At 39.3% G+C, this 25393-nt stretch overlaps 1 protein-coding gene across 2 annotated transcripts in view; it reads right to left on the minus strand.

The window, feature by feature from the left end:
* Positions 1–25393, minus strand: part of LOC132822914 (tyrosine-protein phosphatase non-receptor type 1-like) — an 87012-nt gene that overhangs the window by 17101 nt on the left and 44518 nt on the right. For both annotated transcript variants that reach the window (XM_060836319.1, XM_060836320.1), the window contains exons 2-4: positions 10663–10753; positions 5101–5201; positions 3182–3280 (exon numbers count right to left, since the gene is read on the minus strand). In XM_060836319.1, coding sequence (XP_060692302.1) covers positions 3182–3280; positions 5101–5201; positions 10663–10753 — 291 coding nt within the window. The remainder of the gene's footprint in view (positions 1–3181; positions 3281–5100; positions 5202–10662; positions 10754–25393) is intronic.

Below are 25393 nucleotides of genomic sequence, written 5' to 3' on the forward strand. Positions count from 1 at the left end.
CTATTTCTTCTATTTTGAAAAGATATTCCTGTTACTGAACTAACACTTAAAGTTATTTTTGGCTAGATAGTAACTTTGTGGATTAATGGAAATAAAACAATCCTAAAAGCTTTCTAGCTATACCTTAAAGCACACAAAAGTAGCAGCACAACAAAAAAAAGTTTTACACAAGCACCTTGCCTCCTATTAAAAGTCAATATTTAAAAAGGTTTTTAATAATCAGCTTCAGATTAAAACAATGACAATTCTAACAGGATATACTGAAGAAATTATACAGTTGGTGAGATAAGAACATTTCATGAGGTAAGAAAAATGGAAGTATAGCACTCCAATTAGTTTTCATGGATGAACATATTATGAACCCAGTTGAGAACTACTAATATTTAAGAGAAATCTGAATACCTTATTTTAACAATTATGCACATTTTACTTTTTAAAACAAAGTATAGAACAAATTTAACAAGATAAATACAATTAACACTTTAGCTTATATCTATATTATTCACACCCTCAAGTTTACTTCTTTTTTCCTCCAAGAATACAGTACAGTATATTAAAGCAACTGACTTCTGTGGCAAACCATAAATGAGCCATGGTCATCTGACAATTTCTTAGCTGCAACTGTTTCCATTTACTCTCACTTGACTGCGAATGCCTCAGCCTGGATTCTGGTTATTTTTCAATACTTCCAAGCTAATTCAGCTGGCTACTTTAAATTGCAAGACAACACAAAAGTTTATGAGAAATTCTCCCATTATCTTCAAACTAGGCAATTGCCAGCTTCAGGTTTTACTTTGCTTGCTGAGCTGGAAGGTTTGTTTTCAGATGTTTCATCACCGTGCTAGGTAACATCATCAGTAACCCTCCAGAGAAGCACTGGTGTTATGTCCTGCTTTCTGTGTCTTGGTTTGTTAAGGTAAGGTGATATCATTTCTGATTCTTTTCCTCAGAGGTTGGTAAACGTGGTCCAAATCAATGTTTTATTAAATGGAGTTCCAGTTTGAATATCAGGCCTCTAGGAATTCCTGTGTCTCTCTGCTTAGCCTGTCCTAGGATAGGCACATTGTGCCAAAGTGGTGCACTTTGCATGTGTGTAAGGATACTCGTGATAGTGGGTCATGTCTTTTGGTGGCTAGTTGGTGTTCACGTATCCTGGTGGTAAGTTTTCTGCCCGTCTGTCCGATGCAGTATTTGTTCTACTCCTTGCAGGGTATTTCGTAAATGACATTTGTTTTGCTGGTTGGTGGTATAGGGTCCTTTAGTTTCATCAGTAGCTGTTTCAGTGTGTGAGTAGATTTGTGGGCTACTATGGTGCCATGGGGTGAGTAGTCCAGTAGTCATCTCAGAGATGTCTTTGATGTGAAGTAATGTGGTGAACGTTTCTGGGCATGTTGTGTCTACTTGTTTAAGAATCGGCAGACTGTGTTTATTGGATACCCGTTGCTCCTGAATACACCGTCTAGGCATTTTTCTTCTGCTACTCGTGGTTCCTAGGTGCTGCAGTGTGTTGTGGCCCATTTAAATAATATCCTGATGCAGCTCCATTTGTGGATGTCGGGGTGATTGCTCCCGTAATTAACTATCTGGCCTGTGTGCGTTGCTCTCCTGCAGACGCTGGTCTTGCAGTTCTCCATTAATTGTTCGTTCCACTATGACATCTGGGAAGGGGAGTCTGTTGTTCTCCTCCTCTTTTGTGAAATTTATGCCAGTAAGGATGTTATTGACGGTGTTGTAAGTTTCCTCTAATTTGGTCCATTTTGGTCTGTGCACTACCGCCTCTGCTAAGGAGCTTGATATTGCTGATCCCATGGGTGTTCCATTAATTTGTTTGTAGGTCTTGTCATTGAAGATGAAGTGGGCAGTGAGGCACAGGTTAACTAGCTTGTGGATGTTGTCCTTGCTGATTGGGTTGGTGCTGCCTGGTGTTTGAGTCCTGGGTTCGTCCAGTAGTGTGGTCAGTGTTTCTTTGGCCATGCTGATGTTAACTGATCTTAATAGGGCTGTCATGGCAAAGGAGACCATTATTTCATCCTCTTCCTTTTTGGTGTCATTGATAATGTTGAGGAATTCTTGGGTGGAGTGGATAGAGTGGCATGAGTTTTCGGTGGAGTTGTTTTGCTAGTCTGTATGTCAATGTGCCAGGGAGTGAGACTATGGGTCTGAGGGGGCCCCTGGTTTGCGTACCCTAGGTAACCCACAGAATCAAAGTGTATTGAATCCATCAGGTTTCATTTTTTGGAGATCTACCTTGTTACTTTCACCTGATTTATGAAGCTTCTTCAATGTAGCTTCCATTAGAAGTTGCCAGCTTCCATTCCTTCAATAATCAAACTAAGATTACAGCTAACCTGCCTTTCATGCAATCAAAGAAATAGAGTGTTTGGTGTTTTACTAAGCTTTTAGTGCAGGTGGTGAGATGGTGGCATAATGATAATATGCTTGGATTGGCAATGCAGAAAACCCAAGCTAGTGGGTTTGGGGATCTCTTAGAATACCATGACATATAATCAACTATTTAGGGGTAACATACACCAGGGAGTCTGATTCAACTCTCACCTGCTCTCGAGGACCGTTCAACACATTTGAATAGGTTGATTAAAAATATCGAGAATTCAGGTTAAGCCAATTAATGATTTTTAAAAAAAAAATCAAAAACATCTCCTCCCAGAAAAGTGCAAACCAAATTACTTCCAAAATGCAACTAACTCTTGCAGCAATCAGGGAACACTTGCCAGCCAATAAATACTCTTCTGATACAGTATACAACATTGCTCCCCTTTATATTGATCACCATATGTATGCAATAATGAGTGCATGATGAAAAGTTTTGACTTAATGCATTTTTAAAGCATTATGCTGTTCTTTACTTTCAAATAACTATTGCCTGGTCCGAGGGAGAACAAATATTGATTACACAACTAAATTCTATAATCATGGTTTATTAAATCAAGAAACCTCTATAAAAAAAAGTAGCTAAGTTCTTTACTTATGATCCCCATCTTTAATAAAGATCAACTACTGCTGGCATCATTATCTAAGTTAAGGATAAATTTGATTTACAATCCTAATTACTTTCAAATGAGAAAACATCTAGTTTCATACCATTTTTGACTACAGATTGCACAGAGCTGTTGAAACTGTCAATGACTCAAGATGAATAGGAATATAGTCAATTACTTACTGATCCCTTTTCGATCACTCTGTTGAGCATGACAACGCCCCTAGATTTCTGCTCCCAAACCATTTCCCAGAAATGACCACAGGTATTTGGAAGAGGACCCTGTAAACCAAAAACAAACATTGATTAGGAACAAAAATAAAAATTCCTGGAAAAAACCCAGCAGGTCCAATAGCATCTGTGTAGAGAAAGCAGTTTTTTTTTACATTAACGTTAAACATTAATCTTACCTGCTGGCATGCAACACAAAATCTAAAAAACTTAAGTTCTACAAATCGAAGTTACTAACTTCTCACACAAGTCTGAATATTATCACCATCCGAGATTTGAAAGTTTCAAATGGTGTATTCTAAGTTTTTTTTTAAAAGAAGAGGCTCATTGTCAGCCCTCTCACCTTACTCAGAAACCGCAAGCTGAACGCCAACTCCAGAACATAAAATCCAATCTGGCACATCAGCATTGTACTCAGTGATTAACTGATGGACATGTCATCTTTCAAATGAGAGATTGATTTAAAATTTGCCTCCCTTTTAAAGAGGATATAAAAGATCTCACATTCCAATCACTATCGATCTCACTATTCTACCAAACGCAGGCGAGTTCTTCCAGTGCTCTGGCCAGTACTTATCTGTCAGTCAAGTTCACTATAAGAAATTACCTGATTACATATCTCATAGCTGCTTGGAAAACCTTGCTGTATGCAAACTGGCTGTCACAGTTTTCTACTTTACAACTGACCACTTCAAAAAGTAATTATTAATTGGTATCATGATATTCTAAAGATTGTGAAATATATTATATAAATGCATGTCCCTTAAATCATGCTCAGAATAAAGGTTCTTTTGGGGGTGGGGTGGAGGGATTGCCTTTTGGCAGTGGTAGTGTCCATACTCTGGGCTAGAAAATCTCTATTCAAATCCCACCTGCCCCAGAGGTGACAAAATTGGAAGTTGAAAACAATTTTTCTGCATATTTCCAAATGGCACTGGATCAAATTTGAAGCATGACTTTTTATAATACGGTGTTTATAATATCATATACTTCCAATTCACCTATCTGCAAGAGTTAATGGCTAGATCAATATGCTTTAATGTGAATTTCTAATTTCTGAATTATATTAGTTATTGGAAACTTAAAAGGCATACTTCAATATTCAGGGAAGCAAAAACTTCAGATTTTTTTTTACATGAAATATTGTACAACTACTAAAAATACACATCCATAACAAGTACCACAGAATTCCAATAATTGAATTTATATACTTTTTTGCAAAACACAACTTTAGCTGTCGTCAGAAAAGAGTTTGTAATTTATGTTTAGTTTTCTAAATTCAATAACATGGAGGGAAAGGTGACAATGGGCAATCACATCTTGCAACAAACATAGGTTTAAAAGTCCCAAACATACAGAACCAAAGCTTCCTTGCTGCTAGAGAAAAGGAATCAAATCAAATGAGTTTGGACAATATTAAGTTTTACTGAACCACATTGCGTATGAAAAGATAGAATATTTAATTCTTGAGTCTCATCTTCCCTTAGAGTAAAAAGTGAGGTCTGCAGATGCTGGAGATCAGAGCTGAAAATGTGTTGCTGGTTAAAGCACAGCGGGTCAGGCAGCATCCAAGGAACAGGAAATGCGACATTTCGGGCCAGAGCCCGTCATCAGGAAATTTCTGGCCCAAAACGTCGAATTTCCTGTTCCTTGGATGCTGCCTGACCTGCTGTGCTTTAACCAGCAACACATTTTCAGCTCTCATCTTCCCTTAACTTGGTGTCTTTGTTTATGCTGAATGCTCAAAATGGTATTTCAGGAATTAACTGGAGACTTAGCACCAATAATATACTGACATCTATGTTAAATAAAACTAATATGTAGTTGAAGGAAAATTTATTTTGTTCTGCGTGCCTCTTAAAATTGCTCACCTGAGTCAGAATGTAGCTCCTTTGTGCCTCTTCCATTTTAATCAAGCTTGCATTCACATAATCATTATCACCTTGTTGTAGCTTAATTCGACTGTGATCAACTTCATGTTTACAGAAAAGAAAGATTACTGGTGAGCATTATACTTCATTTATAGTTTTGCCAAAACATGAATGGTCAGGACATACCAATCAAGCTGCAACACAGGACACATGTTTAAAGTAACATTAACTAGTTGGATGATTTTGCAGTTTTGAGAAAAACAACGCATCAATTGCATTCTTCAGAAGATGTCAACTAGGACAAATAGCATAAGAAGTTCAATAGGTCTGGGACAGTCCAGCTTAAAAAGATCTGAAACCTGTTACTGGTCTGTAGGTCACATGTTTTAAAATGAAACTATAACCAATTTTAACAAAGTTAACATAGAAAACCAAATCTTTCAGATATTTGTAAATATTGTCAATTTCATTATGCATACAGCAGTAAACTAAACTGAAGAAAGATGCAATTCATCTTAAGAACTCAAGAAATGATGGGTCTACTGATCACGCTGCACTAAAATTAATTTAGTATAAAACTCATGATGAAGCAAGCATACTTTTTTTTAGTAGTGTGGAAATGATTTTTTTTCTTGAAAGGGAAATACAAAAGGAGAAATTCTGCAGTGCTTTTCTGCACAGCAAAATCCAAGTTTTCAAAGCTGGCCCATTACAATTAAGAGATTCACATCAATTTCAATTTCTAAACAAATTCATAGGTTATATTAAATGAAGGTGTTGTTGATTTGCTGTTGTAGCAAGGTTAAAAAATGCAATGCTTAATTTTCTCTAGGATGAGAAGTGCCATCTTAAAGTGACTTGCGTTTCCTGGCTCAAGGCTTTTTGTTACAAATATTGCTGAAAGATTGCTATACTTTGGGACAACATTTTTAAAATAACTGAAAGGAATCATGTGACCTGCCTGACAGCAAGACTCGATTTTTAGATTAGAAGGTCCATTTGGAAACAACAAGAGCAGCATATGTGCTAACAGTGGATAAGCTGTCAGTAGCAAAGTATCAGAAAAAAAAAGTTGAGAATCTGTTAAAAGTTAGAAACAGCTGTGCTACAAACTGTCCATTTAATTCCAAGATAATTCAGGACCTTGAATCAACTACACAAGTGATAACAGCCCCAGATTCATATTACCTTGGATTTGGGAAGAGCTGAAGATATCCCTGAAAATTCTCAGTCAGGATCTTGGAGAACAGCTGTGGTCAATAAGACACTATAGTTCACCATACAGGAATGTGGTTAGGAGCTAATAATTGGATTGAAAAGAAAATTCTTGAAGAGTAAAACAAGGATGAAAGATTTGCTGGCTTGCACAAAAGAAAGATTCTCAAAAGAAATCTTGCAGTGAAATAGTTCTAACCGTAAACGTTTCCAGAGTGAGAAATGAATAGAAGATGTGATTTTTTTGAATGCCAAGAAACACGTGACTGATAGTGAAATTTGGATGTCTATTTCATACATATACTTTACACTGTACTTGAAGCTAGTTTTCTATTGGAAAACAAAAAGGGAAACATTTTATTGAAACTTAAAGGATAAAATGCTAATTAGTTACAGTAAAGTCCTAAATGATGAATTCTCATCATCCTTTCAGCGATTAATTGGAAGCTTGAATTTCTTCTTAAAAAGAATTATCTCTGAAGTCATAATATTCAAAAGTACATACTCCCCTTATAGCACCTTAAGTCTGTGGCCTGAATTTAAAAACAGAATGTAGTTGATTGGGAATGCTGGCTTGTTGTATAAAAGGCAAACTACCTCTAATCTTCAATGTAGGTGGCCAAATTAATAAAAATCACAAACTTTTATTGATGACTATTTGATGCACTGCATTAGATTTTTTTGTTAATCTTCTTGCATTTATCTGTCCTGCAGTTCTTTGGGTCACTTCAATCACGCTTCTTTGCTGTGGCTCCATTTGTTAACAAAAATTGCAATTCAATTTGCCACAGATCTTTTTTTTCCCCCTCCTGCATACTTTGAACAGGCTTCTCTTGCATCCTGTTCCATCTCTCTTCTGGAAGTGCCCTAATTACACTTCATAGCGTTTTACTACAAGTAGCTATATTTCTAACCTCATTTTAAAGAGTCTTGACTATTCGATATAATGGTAGCCAATGGGTTCTGGGTTTGAACTGGTTACAGGATAAGGCAATAAATCAGTACTGACAAACTGTTAAAGCACAAGACCAATGACACTGGGCTGGAGAAGGGAGGGTGACAGGGTTTAGAGTGACCAGGGGATACCAAGCTCTTCAAACAAGGAAGGCACCCAAGTAAACATTAATTACAAGTCAAGGTTCATGGTAAGATCAGACACCTCAAACATTTTCAAGGTTTATGGACAGTACAGGACTGTTTTAATTCATAAATTTTGATTACGTTCTTCTGATCAAACCATATACTCAATCAATATTCCTTTTTCAATTTTCCACTTGCATACAACTTTTAATGCTATAATTAGGTCAATTACCATTTAAAATAGAAAGTTCTGTCAGGGTGGTGTCTTCGGTTGTGCTGTAATACAGCTCTAGAGTAGGTGGGACTTAAAGTCAGGAGATAGGGATACTACCACTGCACCATAACAGTACTAAGACTTAACTGTTCACACACTCGTCAAACTCCAAAACCTATGCAACAAGAGAAGAATTTTAAAGTTCGAGATACTAAGTATGTGGTGCATATGATTTGCCACTTTTTTGTAGTGGAATTTAGTTTGCTCCCAATTGTAGTGGCCATAATGAAAAATGAACTAGTTTGACAATTATTCATTTTGTTATTTAAGCAATTTATTCAGAAGAAATTAACTGATTACTTTAACCATGTTCAATGTTATCTTCATCAGGTGGCATAACAGTCAAAACTACGGGCACAACTTCAAGCTGGCAACTGTCATTTTTGATAAAAGATGAAGGACTGCATTCAACAATGCTGTAAAATCACATCAGTTTTGTTAAAAATAATTAATTAGTCAACAGTAAACTAGTGACCCTGATATGACTTGGCAATGAGGTGCTCCAAATGTATAGTTAGTGATTCAGTGAAGATATTTGTATTTTCCCTTTTAAAATATACACGGTTTGCTTTAAGGTTCTCTGAGGTCATAGATGTATAGCATGGAAACAGACCCTTCGGTCCAACCTGTCCATGCCGATCAGATATTCCAACCCAATCTAGTTCCACCTGCCAGCACCCAGCCCATATCACTTCAAACCCTTCCTATTCATATACCTATCCAAATGCCTCTTAAACATTGTAATTGTAGCAGTCTCCACCACTTCCTCTGGCAGCTCATTCCATACACATACCACCCTCTGTGTGAAAAGGTTGCCCCTTAGGTCTCTTTTATATCTTTCCCCTCTCACCCTAAACCTATCCCCTCTAGTTCTAGACTCCCCAACCCCAGGGAAAAGACTGTCTATTTATCCTATCCATGCCCCTCATAATTTTGTAAACCTCTATAAGGTCACCCCTCAGACTCCGATGCTTCAGGGAAAACAGCCCCAGCCTGTTCGGCCTCTCCATATAGCTCAAATCCTCCAACCCTGTAAATCTTTTCTGAACCCTTTCAAGTTTCACAACATCTTTCCGATAGGAAGGAGACCAGAACTGCACACAACAGTGGCCTAACTAATGTCCTGTACAGCCATAACATGACCTCCCAACTCCTGTACTCAATACTCTGACCAATAAAGGAAAGCATACCAAACGCCTTTTTCACTATCCTACCTACCTGCAACTCCACTTTCAAGGAGCTATGAACCTGCACTCCAAGGTCTCTTTGTTCAGCAACACTCCCTAGGACCTTACCATTAAGTGTATAAATCCTGCTAAGATTTGTTTTCCCAAAATGCAGCACCTCGCATTTATCTGAATTAAACTCCATCTGCCACTTCTCAGCCCACTGGCCCATCTGGTCCAGATCCTGTTGTAATCTGAGGTAACCCTCTTCGCTGTCCACTACACCTCCAATTTTGGTGTCATCTGCAAACTTACTAACTGTACCTCTTATGCTCGCATCCAAATCATTTACGTAAATGACAAAAAGTAGAGGACCCAGCACTGATCCTTGTGGCACTCCACTGGTCACAGGCCTCCAGTCTGAAAAACAACCCTCCACCACCACCCTCTGTCTTATACCTTTGAGCCAGTTCTGCATCCAAATGGCTAGTTCTCCCTGTATTCCATGAGATCAAACCTTGCTAATCAGTCTCCCATGGGGAACCTTGTCGAATGACTTATTTAAGGCAATATAGATCACATCTACTGCTCTGCCCTCATCAATCCGCTTTGTTACTTACAGTCATAGAGATGTACAGCATGGAAACTGACCCTTCGGTCCAATCTGTCCATGCTGACCAGATATCCCAACCCAATCTCGTCCCACCTGCCAGCACCGGCCCATATCCTTCCAAACCCTTACTTCTTCAAAAAAAACTCAATCAAGTTTGAGAGACATGATTTCCCATGCACAAAGCCATGCTGACTATCCTGACTCAGTCCTTGTCTTTCCAAATACATGTACATCCTGTCCCTCAGGATTCCCTCCAACAACTTGCCCACCGAGGTCAGGCTCACCGGTCTATAGTTCCCTGGCTTGTCTTTACCGTTCTTCTTAAACAGTGGCACCACGTTTGCCAACCTCCAATCTTCCAACACCTCACTTGTGAATATCGATAATGCAAACATCTCAGCAAGAGGCCCAGCAATCACTTCTCTGACTTTCCACAGAGTTCTCAGGTACACCTGATCAGGCCCTGGGGATTTATTCACTTTTACCCATGTCAAGACATCCAGCACTTCCTCCTCTGTAATCTGGACATTTTGCAAGAAGTCACCATTATTTTCCTACAGTCTATATCTTCCATATCCTTTTCCACAGTAAATATTGGTGCAAAATATTCATTTAGTATCTCCCCATTTTCTGTGGCTCCACACAAAGGCTGCCTTGCTGATCTTTGAGGGGTCGTATTCTCTCCCTAGTTACCCTTTTGTCCTCAAATGTATTTGTAAAAATCCTTTGGATTCTCCTTAATTCTATTTGCCAAAGCTATCTCACGTCCCCTTTTTGCCCTCCTGATTTCCCTCTTAAGTATACTCCTACTTCCTTTATACTCTAAGGATTCACTCGATCTATCCTGTCTATACCTGCCTGCTCACTTTATATCAGTTATTTAGAGGGCAATTGGTATTTTGGTAAAAAGGACAAAAGTCCATCAACAATAGGTCAGATTGAAACTGCAATGAACAAAACCATTCGCTTAACATACTTCTGAATAGTACAAAGGTGTCAAACTGCTGGTTTAGATTAAAAATGCAGTAAATGAATGGTTGCTATTTAGAGCAATAGTTAATACTGTATTTAAAATTGGTATCTGTTAATCTACAACACCAGGTTCTCTATTTTTTTCAATTAATAATTAGGTGTAAATTCTTTTCCAGCAGGAAATTGAGATGCAATACAAACACACCTTTTACAGTGATCAAGACCCTTCCCATTGTACTTACAGGGGCTGACATCTCTATATCTGTTCCGATTTTTATTTTCTGGAAGCTTGGCTACTTTACAAGGGAAGTCACTGGCTTGATGTCGGATTTCCTGGAATTGCAAAATGGGAAATTGTCAATGAGGCATCAGGGCTACTATAGCCTAACAGTATAACCAGCATGCACAGTGGTACCAAGAAAACAGAAAGTGCTCAAAGTAGTTAGCTTATTAAAACTGTAATACAAACAGTGAAAATAATTTCAACCATCTTTCTCCACTTTTCCTTAAAAATAAACAATTTGATTGCAATGTTAATTGTCTTCAAATAATTTCCAGTGAAAGGAACTATTGTGTTTAAACCAAGGTACATTTTAGTCAAAAATGATTGATTTTGGGATCTGGAGTTTCAAAATAGAAATAAAATCAAAGTACTAAAGCTAAGCAATACTGATGCTTTTAAAAACAAATAGTTTTGCTTAATTACTAGTCAGGGTTAATTAAAAACCAAAATCCAACATTATTCATATGGAAGAAATGCACTTTCCCTGCTTTTCATTTGCTGATCTCTCCATAATCTTCCTTTAACTTCTGTTCCAGGTCACCAAAAAAGGTGTTTATTTCTTCTCCTCTCCACTCATGCTAGTCATAGAGAAAGTCTTGGCTTAGATTTTAGATTTAAATTACTTACAGTGTGGAAACAGGCCCTTCAGCCCAACAAATCCACACCAACCCTCCGAAGAGCAACTCACCCAGGCCCATTCCCCTACATTTTACCCCTGCACCTAACAGTACGGGCAATTTACCATGGCCAAATCACCTAACCTGCACATTTTTGGATTGTGGGAAGAAACCGGAGCTCCCAGAGGAAACCAACACAGACAAGGGGAGAATGTGCAAACTCCATACAGACAGTCACCCGAGGTGGGACTTGAACCCGAGTCTCTGGCGCTGTGAGGCAGCAGTGCTAACCGGCTCTCGGGCACATTTCTGACATTTGGAATCCATCTTAAGTTTTTTGTGTACACAACATTCTGATACTCCAAAACAAGCTTAACACCTTCACACCTTCATCCATAGTATGCATGAGAGTTAGATTACCCATTAAAGCAACAAAAACGAACATCAGTGGAATAAAATTGCTAAACTAGCCTGTTTGGTCAGTGATTTAACCTGCAGCACTTATTTCCAGAAGTTGATCCCAAAATAAAATTTACACTGTTCACCCAAAATCACCCAGACATACTCTTAAAAAAGGCTGGAAAACAAATTAATGAAAATAACAAATTGTCTCTTTCAAAAAAGATACTGTAAAAGGTGAAGTCTGACTGTGATAAGCTAATGAGACAGCATATCACAAAAAAATGATGCAATGTTCCATGATCTTGTTCCCTCAAGCTTATAGCATGCTGATACAATGGTAAGAAGTTTCTGAAATAAAACTATATTTTCCTTAGCCAGTTATCTGTAAATATTTTCAATATTTGCTGCATAACAAGACCAAAAAATTTATAATCCACTCAATAGTAACATTTTATGGATATATAGTGGAGATGAAGTCAGGGAGCAAACAAAATGGGATTGATTTGTCTCTTTCGGTTTTCCATTCTGAAAGAACTACAGATACTGTAAATCAGAGACAAAAACTGAAGTTGCTGGAAAAGCTCTGCAGGTCCAACAAAATCTGCAAAGGAAAATCAGAGTTAATGTTTTGGGTCTGCTGACCCTTCCTAAATTCTGCCAGACCTTCTGAGCTTTTCCATTAATTTCTGTTTTTGCTTCATTTTCAGACTCACTTTAATCTCAGTCTACTGCGCAAACTGGTGAGAAATGTCTAGCAAATAACCAGAAATGGTTTAGCAGGCAATGTTAAACTGCTTCTGGTCTTCAATTCCTTTTCCTCGTTTGCTAATTGACACACACCCAATCCAAAATACCACAAATTAATTGCAGCATGTCATTCACCACACAGTTAGGAAGGAGCACTGTCTGCATGGGACTGCAACAGTGACAAAGACTCAGTGAGTTGCTGCTTATATTGTTGAAAATTTGGCTCAAAGTGAAAATTTGATACAAGGGGAGACATTGGTGCTTTAACCAAAGTTCAGTGCAAGAAATAAACACTCTGGAGTGAGGTGAGTGGGAGAGGATAAAAGACTTCAACCAAAAGGCCTACTTGCAGTGAGAACAACTGTCATGTGAGCTCAAAAACCACAGTGATGCAAGTACAGGGAACGAAGCTGACTGGTGAACACGATTGGTGAACATTTCTAGATTCGTAAAAGCAGTTTTCAGTTTGTTTGTGGAAGCCAATGTGACCCAGAATCAACACATCTGTGCTAAGCATTTGCAGTTTGAGGAACGTTGGTTCAGAATTGAAGAGCTAGAGTTGTAAACATTGTGCCGTATCTGGGATGGGGAAAGTTACCTGGGCACGAACAGGCCAACATTTATCAACAGGGAATTTGAATATTTCTTACATTTGAATAATATCTTCCATCTAAGGACAGCTCCATACCATCTGTCATTCAATGTTGTGGCAGAAAGAACAGTCCAAACTTTGAAGACCGGCTTAAAGAAACAGCCTACAGCTTCACTAGATAACAAACTATCCCGCTTCCCATTTAATTATATCTTCCCTGCCCTGGGAGGGGTCTGGTTGGGGAGAGTGAAATACCATCAGGAATGTCTATGCTGGACACGAGACTAAGTAAAAGAGACATTTTACTTTCCCTAAAGAACTTTGCTGTAGGAACCATGGAAACGGCCCTGGAAGGGTAACGGGCATGGCTGACCCAGTGACGTTGGGTATGTGCGACAGTCCTGAACAAGCACATGGACCATATGAAAGCTACAAACCCACAAACTGCATGGAAACAAAATATGCCTGGCTCAACTGCCAGTCTGACTGCTCTGGAACCCATGGGTTCTCCCTCCCCATCAAGCATTGAACTTACCTCTGAATCTGAGATGCAACACAGGGCATGTTGCTGCCTGAAATTAGAATTGATTTCTTCTGAAACACTGTGCACAAAAGGTGATGTACTGTGCATTACATGCCACCTACATTCATAGAGCTGGCTTTCAGGAATCTAGGCCAGGTGTCATGGCCTTTCCGCGAGGAAATAAAGGTGACTTAGTGATAGGATACCAACCTCTGGAGTTATTTTAGTCACCGCTGTCATAATGTCTCAACAACTTGCAGTTATTGTACCTTTAAATAAGTAAAATGGTCAAAGGCAGTGCTCGAAGAGGCTAAATCACCCAAACCAGATGGGTCACACCTTGTGTTGTGGAGGGAAGCAAATGTTCCATGCTTTTTAGTCACAGGATAATGCTAAAGGACCGAAAGATTCCAAATGTTACATTTTGTTCAAATTAAAGGAAAAATAAAACTGGCGATAATGAACGGATTGGCCTAACATTAAGTTTAAAAGTCATAATTTAACAGGAACTCATCTGTCACTTGAATACGCATCCGAAAGAGATCTCATATGAACTGATAAAGATAAATCACATTCAATCATCTTGAATGAAAATTTGATCAAGTTTTTAGATGAAATCAGAGATGATTCAGGAGAGTGGAGAAGTCACAGACTTCCAGAAGGTGGTGTCCAAATGCAGAGAGTCCACATTTAACATTGTTCACTTTAATGTTGTTTCACTTTAACATTGTTAAGTTGTTAGTAATGGAAACCTCACGGAACGTTGCAAGATTAATTTTAACACTGCTTATTACAGTACTGTTCACTGAAGCCTTCACCAGACAACTCACACCCACCAAGCTTCAGACCACTCACTGGAGCAAATGCCTGCACCCGGCTATGCCGCATTCCAAAAACATTTCCTTGTAAGGTTGCACAGGCCCACTGCCCTTTGGAGCCACACAGATCAGATGGGACAGCCCAGACTGAGCTTGACTGCATGCACCCTTTATACCTTGGCTGATGAACACTGCCTAGGATTGGCAGCACTTACACCTCCACCCCTGACCCATAGGGCACAGACCATAAATGAATGCTGAAGGCTCCCCACGCTCTTATAATCGAAAGCAACACAGTAAACTCCACAACCTAGCTCTTCACAATTATGATAATTCTGCCCTTCCCCAAAATACCCACTGGAGACAATGGCCATGGAGGATCATCTTGAATTACTACTGTTCATGTGGTAGAGGTACATTCAGAGTACTGTTAGAAAGTGAGTTCCAGGATTCTGACCCAGTGACAGTATAGCATTACATTCCCATGTCAGAACAGTATGTGGCATGGAGGGAGTTCTGCTGGTAATTTTTCCATTTATCTTCTGCCCTTGCCCTTATAGATGGTAGAGATTGTGAGTTCGAAGGTGCTGTTGAAGGAGTATGGGTGAGTTGCTGCAGTGCATCTTATAGATGACACATACATTTGGCCATTATATGTTGGTACTGGAGGTAGTGAAAGCTTAAGAACATGGATTAGGTGCCAAAAGAACTGCTGTGTTTTGAATGGTGTTGAGCTCAAGTGTTATTGAAGTTGAAGTTGAATCTGTTCAGTCATATAGACAATATTCCATTACACTTCTCTCTTGTAGATGATCGAGTTATGAGCCCAGTTACTCACCATAGACTTCGTAGCCTTTGACTTGCTATTGTAGCATTGCATTAATATGGCTGGTCTAATTCTGTTCTTAGACAATAGCAATCTCTAGAATGTTGACAGCGGATCATTCAGAGTTGATACTATCATTGAATATGAAAAGGAGATAGTTTTTTTTTTGTTGGGAGATGGTCAGTGCCTGGCACATATGTTACTTGCTATTTAATAATTTAATCCTGAATGTTGTTCATGTTTTGCGGTATATTGGTACAGACTGCTTCCAGACTTTAGAAAAAGTGAATGGTGCTGAACACAGTGTAATTGTCATCCCTACTTCTGACCCTATACCAGAGGGAAAGTCATTGATGAAGCAGCTGAAGATGGGGCTCAGTCACTATCCTTAAGATCCCCTACAGTCATATTCAGGTTTTGTCTATGGTTGAAAGATTGGAATTCCATCCTAAAGCAGTTTTTAATATCATGTGCAATTAACCAAAATGTGTGATACTACTTTCAAATAAGAAAAAGTGATCCAGCTCAAAAGACACAGTCCAATGAAACATTTAAGCAGAAGGTCATCTGACCCATCAGGGGAACATAACCAAGCCCATAGCACTTGAACAGCATAGGTATTCTCCCAGCCCTAGTTAAAGAACAATAAAAGAAAACAAGTATCAATTACTGCATTTGAAAACAGAAATTGCTGGAAAAACTCAACTTCAAAACAGTCCTGAAGAGTCATCACTGGACCCAAAACATTAACTCAGATTTCTCTCCACAGATGCTGCCAGATCTAGAGTCATAGAGATATAAAGATGAACAGCATGGAAACAGACCCTTTAGTCCAACCCAATGATGACCAGATATCCCAACCCAATCTAGCACCACCTGCCAGCACCTGGCCCATATCCCTCCAAACCCTTCCTGTTCATATACCCATCCAAACGCCTTTTAAATGTTGCAATTGTACCAGTCTCCACCACTTCCTCTAGCAGCTCATTCCATACACATACCATCCTCTGTGTGAAAAGGTTGCCCCTCAGGTCTCCCTTATATCTTTCCCCTCTCATCCTAAACCTATGCCCTCTAGTTCTGGACTCCCCAACCCCAGGGAAAAGACTTTGTCTATTTATCCTATCCATTTCCCTCAATTTTGTAAACCTCTATAAAGGTCAGCCCTCAGCCTTCGATGCCCCAGGGAAAACAGATCTCCTGAGTTTTATCAGCAATTTCCATTTTCGTTTCTGATTTCCAGCATCCACATTTCTTTTGGTTTTTCATTATTTCATTGCTTTTTGCTGTGTCTTGCTATGTGCTGAGTTAATAGGACATATCCTATTACAGTAACTAGACTTCCGAAGTAACTCATGATCTGTCAAGTGCTTTGGGACACTCTGAAGTCATGAAACACTTTTGATTCAAGCATTAGTTCTTGCACAGATTGTCATTCATTTTGATAAAGCAAATAAAAAAAAAGAGTTAACTACTTCTATGGAAGTTGACAATTAGAGGTCTCATTTATGATGGTCGGGGGCAACTTAAAAGTTAAGAAAAAAATGTGTTTTTACGATCGACAATGCAAAACCTGAAAATATGTTCAAGTCGATTTAGATTAGATTACTTACAGTGTGGAAACAGGCCCTTCAGCCCAACAAGTCCACACTGACCCGCCGAAGCGCAACCCACCCATACCCCTACATTTACCCCTTACCTAACACTACGGGCAATTTAGCCTGGCCAATTCACCTGCCCCGCACATCTTTGGACTGTGGGAGGAAACTGGAGCACCCGGAGGAAACCCACGCAAACATGGGGAGAACGTGCAAACTCCACACAGTCTGTCGCCTGAGTTGGGAATTGAACCCGGGTCTCAGGCGCTGTGAGGCAGCAGTGCTAACCACTGTGCCACCGTGCCGCCCACAAATAATAACCTCTAATAATTTAATAACCTCTAATAAATACTTGAGGGGAAAAATGTTGAAATTGGGAAAGAGAAAGGAAGTGGGAATAAATAGATAGCTACAGAGCAGCAGGTAAGGCAAGAAAAACAAGCGGATCCACAGAATTACCACTTAATGGGGGAAATGTGAAACATCAGAAATGTACATAAACAATGCTGTGTCAAGCTTGCTGTTATAATATGAAAAAAATTAAAATGAATGTTCGTATTGGGATGATTGCTTAAGACCTGAGCAGCCTACAGTGGTATTCTCAGTATGCATCTTACACTGAAATATTAACACGCAATTTCTCTTGATAACTCATTGCTCTTTTTCAAGTATTTAATCAGTTTATGTAAGATCCAACACTTGTATCCATTTATACAGTTCGCTTATTTTGATAGTGTAAAAATGCTTAATGCACATTGCTGAACTCATTAACTGCGGCAAAGATACAAGGTATTTTGTTTCTAAACCGCCAGTTGATTTTAAAATAAAAAGCTCATGTGACCCTTAACAAGATTCATTTTCAGATAACAAGGGGTAGTGTCTGCTTTATATAGGTAATAAGCTAGGAAAAAAGGTGAGGACTACAGATGCTGAAGGTCAGAATCAACAGTGTAGTGCTGGAAAAGCGCAGGTCAGGCAGCATCCGAGCAGCAGGAGAATCGACGTTTCGGGCATAAGCCCTTCATCAGGAAGGCTGAAGGGCTTATGCCCAAAACAATCGATTCTCCTGTCCCTCAGATGCTGCCTGACATGCAGTGCTTTTCCAGCACTACACTTTGAGAAAGCACAAAACAAGCAGTGCTTGCCAGAAATGTGGTCAACAAGAGCTGCTAAACATCACTGATATCGCTAACACAGTATGATACAATTGTACACAGGTGATACTTCAAGATGCCTAGAATGTTATCAAGTGTTAAGAAACCCAAGTGTTGTAGCTGATGCAGTGCAGACCATGTAGCTAACTTCCAGACAGGATTAGTGCATCACTGACCAGGCAGCATTTACTGCCTATCCTTAATTGCCCAAAGAGCAGTTAAGAGTCAACTACATTGCTTTGCTTGGGAGTCACATATAAGCCAGACCAGGTAACAATGGTTTTTTTTCCCAGATGAGTTTTTCTGACAAGAGATTCATGGTTCATCATTAGACTCCTAATTCCAGATAGTCTTACTGAATTCAAATTCCATCCGCCATGGCAGGATTCAAACCGTGGCCCCCAGACATTATCTGGGTCTCTGGGTTAACAGTCCAACAATAACACCATGAGGCCATCACTTCCCCAGTGGTGAATGAGTTCCCTTATTTGCGATGTTTAACGTACATTATCTCGCCAATGTATGTGTAGATGTAAACTTTGTGTGTCTGAGCTTTCTATTAAGTTGAAAGAAAACCTACAAATTCAGTCAATTCACAAATTTTGTACACTTTAAGATTCCGCTTTATGCGATCTAATTAGGTATAATTTCTCCCAAGAACTAAATCAATCTCAACAGTATAAAGATAAATCAGTATTTTTTAAAATTCCAGTGTATTTAAGAAAGCTAATTCAAAGAGACAATTTTAATTTTATGGTGTTGAAATCTGTTATCATCTTTTGAGTGCAAGTGTCAGAAAAATCTTTACACCACGTACAATGCATTTGAAAATGACTGTCTCAAACAAGTGGTTTAATACCCTTAATCACTCTGACAACTGAAAATCATACTGTCTTACACCATTGGGCAAAACAATAGCAGTGTTCAGTTTTTAACAAAACTATATCTTCTGTGTCCATATTTGGCCTGGCTAAAAAGGTACAAGCTTGTAAAAATGGAATACTTTCCATTGCTATTGAACAGTTGCACCAGATTAATTTTATGAATTTGGGAATGTGGAACAAAAACATTTGCCCAACAAAATTCACAATTAATGTTCATTCTGTCAATAACAACTAACCATATTTCGACATAAAGAAGGTGCTGCAGTATATTCAATACAAAATAAATATCAACTGCAAAATACTTTCTTCCACTTTGATCCTCCTTGGCCCCAGGTGGACTGCAGTGGGTCAAGAAGGCAATTCAGCAAAACTTTCTCAAGGGCAATTCAGGGAAGGGCCAGCCAGTGACACCCATACCCGAGTGAATTTATTTTTAAAAAATAAATCGCTCAACACTCAACGTGGAAGAGTTCTTCTGCAGCAAATATTTGAATGGGTGGGCAGGTTTAAAGCAGAGAATGAGAAGTCTGTAGTTATAAGATCGTGGCAAAAAGAAAGAAGACAGTAGCAGCTCAAAACCTCTACGTTACAGATCAGAAGTATTTCATGGCATTCAACTAAAGGCACTGGCACATAAGCACAAATGGTGACAGAAAAATAAAACAAATCCTTAGTATATTTTTTGCATATTTAAAGTTAAATGCTTTCTTAGTGATTTACAGATGAATTTGCTTTTAATTCATTCAGGGGATGAGGTTGCAATTGGTTAGGCTAACATTCATTAGTTGCCCAAAGGAGCGGCTACGACTCAACCACATTACTGCACGCCTGGAGTCCCATATAGGCCAGACCAGGTAAGGATACCAATTTCCTTCCCTGAATGACATCAATGAACTAAACTAGTTTTCCTGACAATTGACAATGGATGTATGGTCATCATTAGACTCTCCATTCAAGGTTTCATTTTAAAATTCAAATTCCACCATCTGTTGTGGCTGGAGCCAAACCCAGATCTCTACAACATGTCCTATGTCTCTGAAAAAACAGTCCAGCGATTATACAGCTATGCTGTCGGTTCCTTAAATGCAGATTTAAGTATAAGTGATTGGTTCATGTGGATCCGTGGTGATAAAGTGATCACAGTTATCAGCCAGATGAAAACTATCACTATTTAGTCAAAACATATACATTGCAAGCAAACAGTCGTACAACATTAGTTATACACAATTGAAAACATACTCTCAAAAAGTCTGTACTACTTTCATTTCGCTCTTTTATTCTAAGAATGTGTCTAGCCAAGTGATGCCTGATTTCCTTCTCTTGGTAAGGAAAGGATCTTTAATTCCATGTTACTTCCCATGGATTTCCTTTCCTTTGTCTTCTCATTTCCAGTTCTAATTTTTCTCCTTCCCTTTCTATTGCTCTTTTCATTCACTATTCTTCCCATTGTTTAGTTTATCTTTCTCCTCCTTTCTAATTTTTCTTTTCTTCTCACTCAACTTTTCATTTTTTTATTTTCTAACTGAATTTTAGTTATTTCTAATGATGACGTATCAATTTCAGCTTTCCTTCTTTTAACTCAGAATGCTGACCACAAAGTATCCCGCCGTTACAACATCTGCTTTGATTTCTGCGCGCAATTTGTCCACTAAAACAGTGTAGCTACAGTCAAAGATTTCAAGTAGTGCACTGTTACACATTCTATCTCAGTGTATCAGAATAACTAAAGCCATTTTGAAATTCTAGCCCATGTAATATACTTCCTAATTGCACTGCCATTTTTATACCCAGTATCTCCACATACTCATTTGATTAGTCAGGGTTAATCAGTAAAGGCCACAGATGATATAAAAATTGCTGGGGTGATAAATTGTTAGGAGGATAGCCTTAGATTACATGAAAGTAAAAATGGGCTGGTCAAAAGGGTTGATCAGTGGGAGTGGCAAACAGAATTCAGTCCAAGTAAATGGGAGGCAATGCACTTGGGCAAGACAAACAAGGCAAGGAAATAGATGATAAACGTTAGGAAGCACCGGGGTTCAGAGGGACCTTGGTATGCAAGTCTACCAGTCCCTTTAAGGTCGCAAGACAGGAGGATAAAGTGGTTAAGGCGGCGCGCGTGATAGCTCTGTTATTAGCCGAGGCAGAGAGAGTTTAAGAGCAAAGGAGTTATGTTGGAACTGTATAAAATGTTGGTTAGGCCACAGCTAGAGTAATGCATGCAATTCTGTAATCCACATTAAATCGGAAGCACATGAAAGCGTTGGACAGGGTACTGATTTAGCAGGGTTGGAGTTGCAGTTATGAAGAGAGACTGGACAGTCCAAGAGAGACTGGACAGTCCAAGAGAGACTGGGCGGCACGGTGGCACAGTGGTTAGCACTGCTGCCTCACAGCGCCTAGCACTGCTGCCTCACAGCGCCTGAGACCTGGGTTCAATTCCCGACTCAGGCGACTGACTGTGTGGAGTTTGCACGTTCTCCCTGTGTCTGCGTGGGTTTCCTCCGGGTGCTCCGGTTTCCTCCCACAGTCCAAAGATGTGCGGGTCAGGTGAATTAGCCATGCTAAATTGCCCGTAGTGTTAGGCAAGGGGTAAATGTAGGGGTATAGGTGGGTTGCGCTTCGGCGGGTCAGTGTGGACTTGTTGGGCCGAAGGGCCTGTTTCCACACTGTAAGTAATCTAATCTAGTCCAAGAGAGACTGGACAGTCCAAGAGAGACTGGATTGGTCTGGTGTTGGTTTCTTTAGAGCAAAGATGATTGAAAGAGGACACAATTGAGAAGTATAAAATTAAAAGCACAGATAGGGTAGCCATGAAGATTTTTTTTATTTGGATGGGATCAGCGACAGGGGACATAGATTAAGGTGCAAAAAAACAAGATGCAAGGAAACATGGTCACCCAGCAAGTGGCAGGATCTGGAACGCTCTGCTTGTAAGGGTGGTAGAGGCAGAAACTCTCAAATATTTATATGTGCCCTTGCTATGCGGAAGGCATACAAGACTATTGAAATGGAGCCTTTTTCTGTGTCTTATACCTCTATGTCTCATTGTTAAAGATCCAGACATCCCTCTTAAATTCACAAATTTCAATCCCACATGAGCTCCCAGTTTATGACTACAACAGATGGTAATGGGTAATTCAGATCCCATTGTGAAATTTAGCTTGAGAAACTATTAGCAACTTGACTACCATAGTGTAGTCAGTCACTGAACATATTCCTAAGCAGCTATCAATGTATGTTTGAGAACAAGATCAATATTTATCACCAATAGAAACAAACAAAAATTAGAATTTCCCTTGCTTCCACATTCAAAGTTTTCCAAAATAAATCTTGTGCATGGAGTGCAGGCCTCACTGGAAAAACTAGTATTTATTGTGAATCCCTAATTGTCAATAAAGTGGCAATGAGCCACCTTCTTGGATAACCGTAGTCCATATGCTTTAGACAGACCAAAGGCATTGTTCAAGATGTCTTCTAGAATTTTGACCCGATGACAGTGAAGGTATGACAATAAACTTCAAAATCAGGATCATAGAGTCATACAGTCAGTTGTACAGCATGGAAACAGACCCTTCGGTCCAATCCGTCCATGCCGGCCAGTTATCCCAACCCAATCTAGTCCCACCTGTCAGCACCCGACCCATATCACTCCAAACACCTCCTAGTCATATACCCATCCAATTGCCTCTTAAATGATGCATTGGAACCAGCCTCCACCACTTCCTCTGGCAGCTCATTTTATACATGTACCACCCTTTGTGTGAAAAAGTTGCCCCTTAGATCCCTTTTATATTTCTCCCTTCTCACCCTAAACCTACGCCCTCTATAGCCTGTTCAGCTCTCCCTTTAGCTCAAATCCTCCAACCCGAGCAGCATCTTTGTAAATACTTTCTGAACCCTTTCAAGTTTCACAACATCTTTCCAATAGGAAGGAGACCAGAATTGCACACAATACTCCAAACAGTGGCCTAACCAATGTCCTGTATAGGCCCAACTCCTGTTCTCAATACTCTGACCGATAAAGAAAAGCATACCAAATGCCTTCTTCACTATCCTATCTACCTGCAACTCCACTTTCAAGGAGCTATGAACCTGCACTCGAAGGTCTCTTTGTTCAAGAACACTCCCTAGGACCTTACCATTAAATGTATAAGTCCTGCTAAGATTTGCTTTCCCAAAATGGAGCACCTTGCATTTATCTGAATTAAACTTGTGTGACTTAGAGGAAAACTTACAGCTTGACTCTTTTAGATGGTAGAGCTGGCAGGTTTGAATGGTGCTTTAATTGTATTTAAAGTGTCATGAAGTCCTTTGGAATTTAAACAGACTTCATTGCAAGTCCTTTAAATCTGCATTTATGCTTGCTGCAAAAAGAAAGTCAAACTTTGTCAGACAAATTCTTAACATTCTGCAATTTGAATCATGTATCTAGCAGTAAAGGCAATACTACAAACGATACCCGAACTTTCACTGAATTACATGCAGCCTTGAAGTTAATGTCAGTTATAAAACTAAATGTTGGAGAAACTCAGCAGATCTGACTGCATCGTTGGAGAGAAACAGAGTTAATATTTCAAGAGTTCTGAAGTTCCTCCCACATTCGCCATTTGTTTCCAGTAACCACAGTATTTGCTTTCATTTTAGTTAATTTCAGTTAGGTGGTATCTTGAGCTAAAACTGACATAGGCAATGACATGGAAAACAACGTCCACATAAGCAATCAAACCATTGAAATAAATTATTGACTGAAATCTAGAATAATGTGCAAAATGCCTGTCATAAAGATTTAAAGATATTGGCTCATCAATCTACTTCAAGTAAATCTGATACCCTCTGTTTATGTTAATGCTAATTTGGGTTATAATTTGGTTGCAGCTCAAAACAGAAAAATGATAATGCAATGTTACCATGTAACAGTTAACAAGCTGCTTTCCAATTAATGGATGAATTTTTTAGCTTTATGACACTAAATGAACAAATACAGAAATTAAGGCAATGCACTGATCTACTGTTACAAAGTTGAGAGACACACAGTATGGAAACACACCCTTCAGTTCAACTTGTCCATGCTCACCAGCTATCCTAGGTTAATCTAGTTGCATTTGCCAGCACTTGGCCCATATCCCCCTAAACCCTTCCTATTCATATACCCATCCAGGTGCATTTTCAATGCTGTAATTGTACCAGCCTCCACCACTTCCTCTGGCAGTTCACTGCATACATTTACTCTACCCTCTGTGTGGAAAAGTTGCCTTTTAGGTCCATTTTAAATTTTTCCCCTCTGCCCCAAAACATTTGCCCTCTAGTTCTGGACTCCCCATCCAGGGAAAAGGCTTTGCCTATTTACCCTATCCATGTCCCTCATGATCTTACAAATCTCTGCAAGGTCACCCCTCAGATTCCGATGCCCCAGGGAAAAATCACCACTGCCTATTCAGCCTCTCCCTATACTTGAAACCCTCCAACCCTGACAACATCCTTGTAAATCTTTTCTGACGCCTTTTAAAGTTTCACAATATCTTTCCAACAGGAAGGGGACCAGAATTGCACGCAATATTCCAACAGTGGCCTAACCAACGTCCTGTACAGCAGCAACACAATCTCCCAATTCCTGTACTCAATACTCTGACCAATAAAGGGAAGCATACCAAATACCTTCTTCACTATCCTATCTATCTGCAACTCTACTTTCAAGAAATTATTAACCTGCACTGCAAGGTCTCTTTGTTCAGTAACATTCCCCAGACCTTGCAATTAATTGTATAAGTTCTGCTCCGACTTGCCTTTCCAAAATGCAGCACCTCACATTTATCTAAGTTAAATTCCATCTGCCAGTCCTCGGTCTATTGGTTCACCTGATCAAGATCCCATTGTACTTTGCTGTCTATCACACTTCCAAGTTTAGTGTCATCTGCAAACTTACTAACTATACTTCCTATGTTCACATCCAAAACATTTATATAAATGAAGAAAAACAGTGGACCCAGCACCAATCCTTATGACACACCACTGGTCACAGGTTCCCAGTCTAAAAAGCAACCATCCACTATCACCCTCTGTCTTCTACCTTCAAGCCAGTTCTGTATCTAAATGGCTACTTGCCCCTATGCTGCATGTGATCTAACCTGTCTACCACGAGGAAGCTTGTTGAACACCCTACTGAAGTCCATGTAGACCATATCCATTGTTCTACCCTCATCAATCCTTTTTGTTACTTCAGAAAATTCTGTCAAGTTAATGAAACATGATTTCCCATGCACAAAATCACTTTCTGCAAACAATGGCAAAAGTCAATACCAGTCAATAATCATAAAATGTTATAGTTAGTGACAGTACACACCCTTGGTCCAATCATATGGCCATAAGATATAAGAGGAGGAATCTCAGTTTCAGGTGATGGCAAATCATTTCACACTTCTTACTTCTCAGAAAGAATTGATGGACAGGTTAAAACAATTTATTTTGAAAACACTGGTCTTTAGCAGTTCTAGCTCACACAAAAAAAAGCATCATGAAAAGAACATGT

The sequence above is a fragment of the Hemiscyllium ocellatum genome, chromosome 15, assembly GCF_020745735.1.
Source record: "Hemiscyllium ocellatum isolate sHemOce1 chromosome 15, sHemOce1.pat.X.cur, whole genome shotgun sequence".
Lineage (NCBI taxonomy): Eukaryota > Metazoa > Chordata > Chondrichthyes > Orectolobiformes > Hemiscylliidae > Hemiscyllium > Hemiscyllium ocellatum.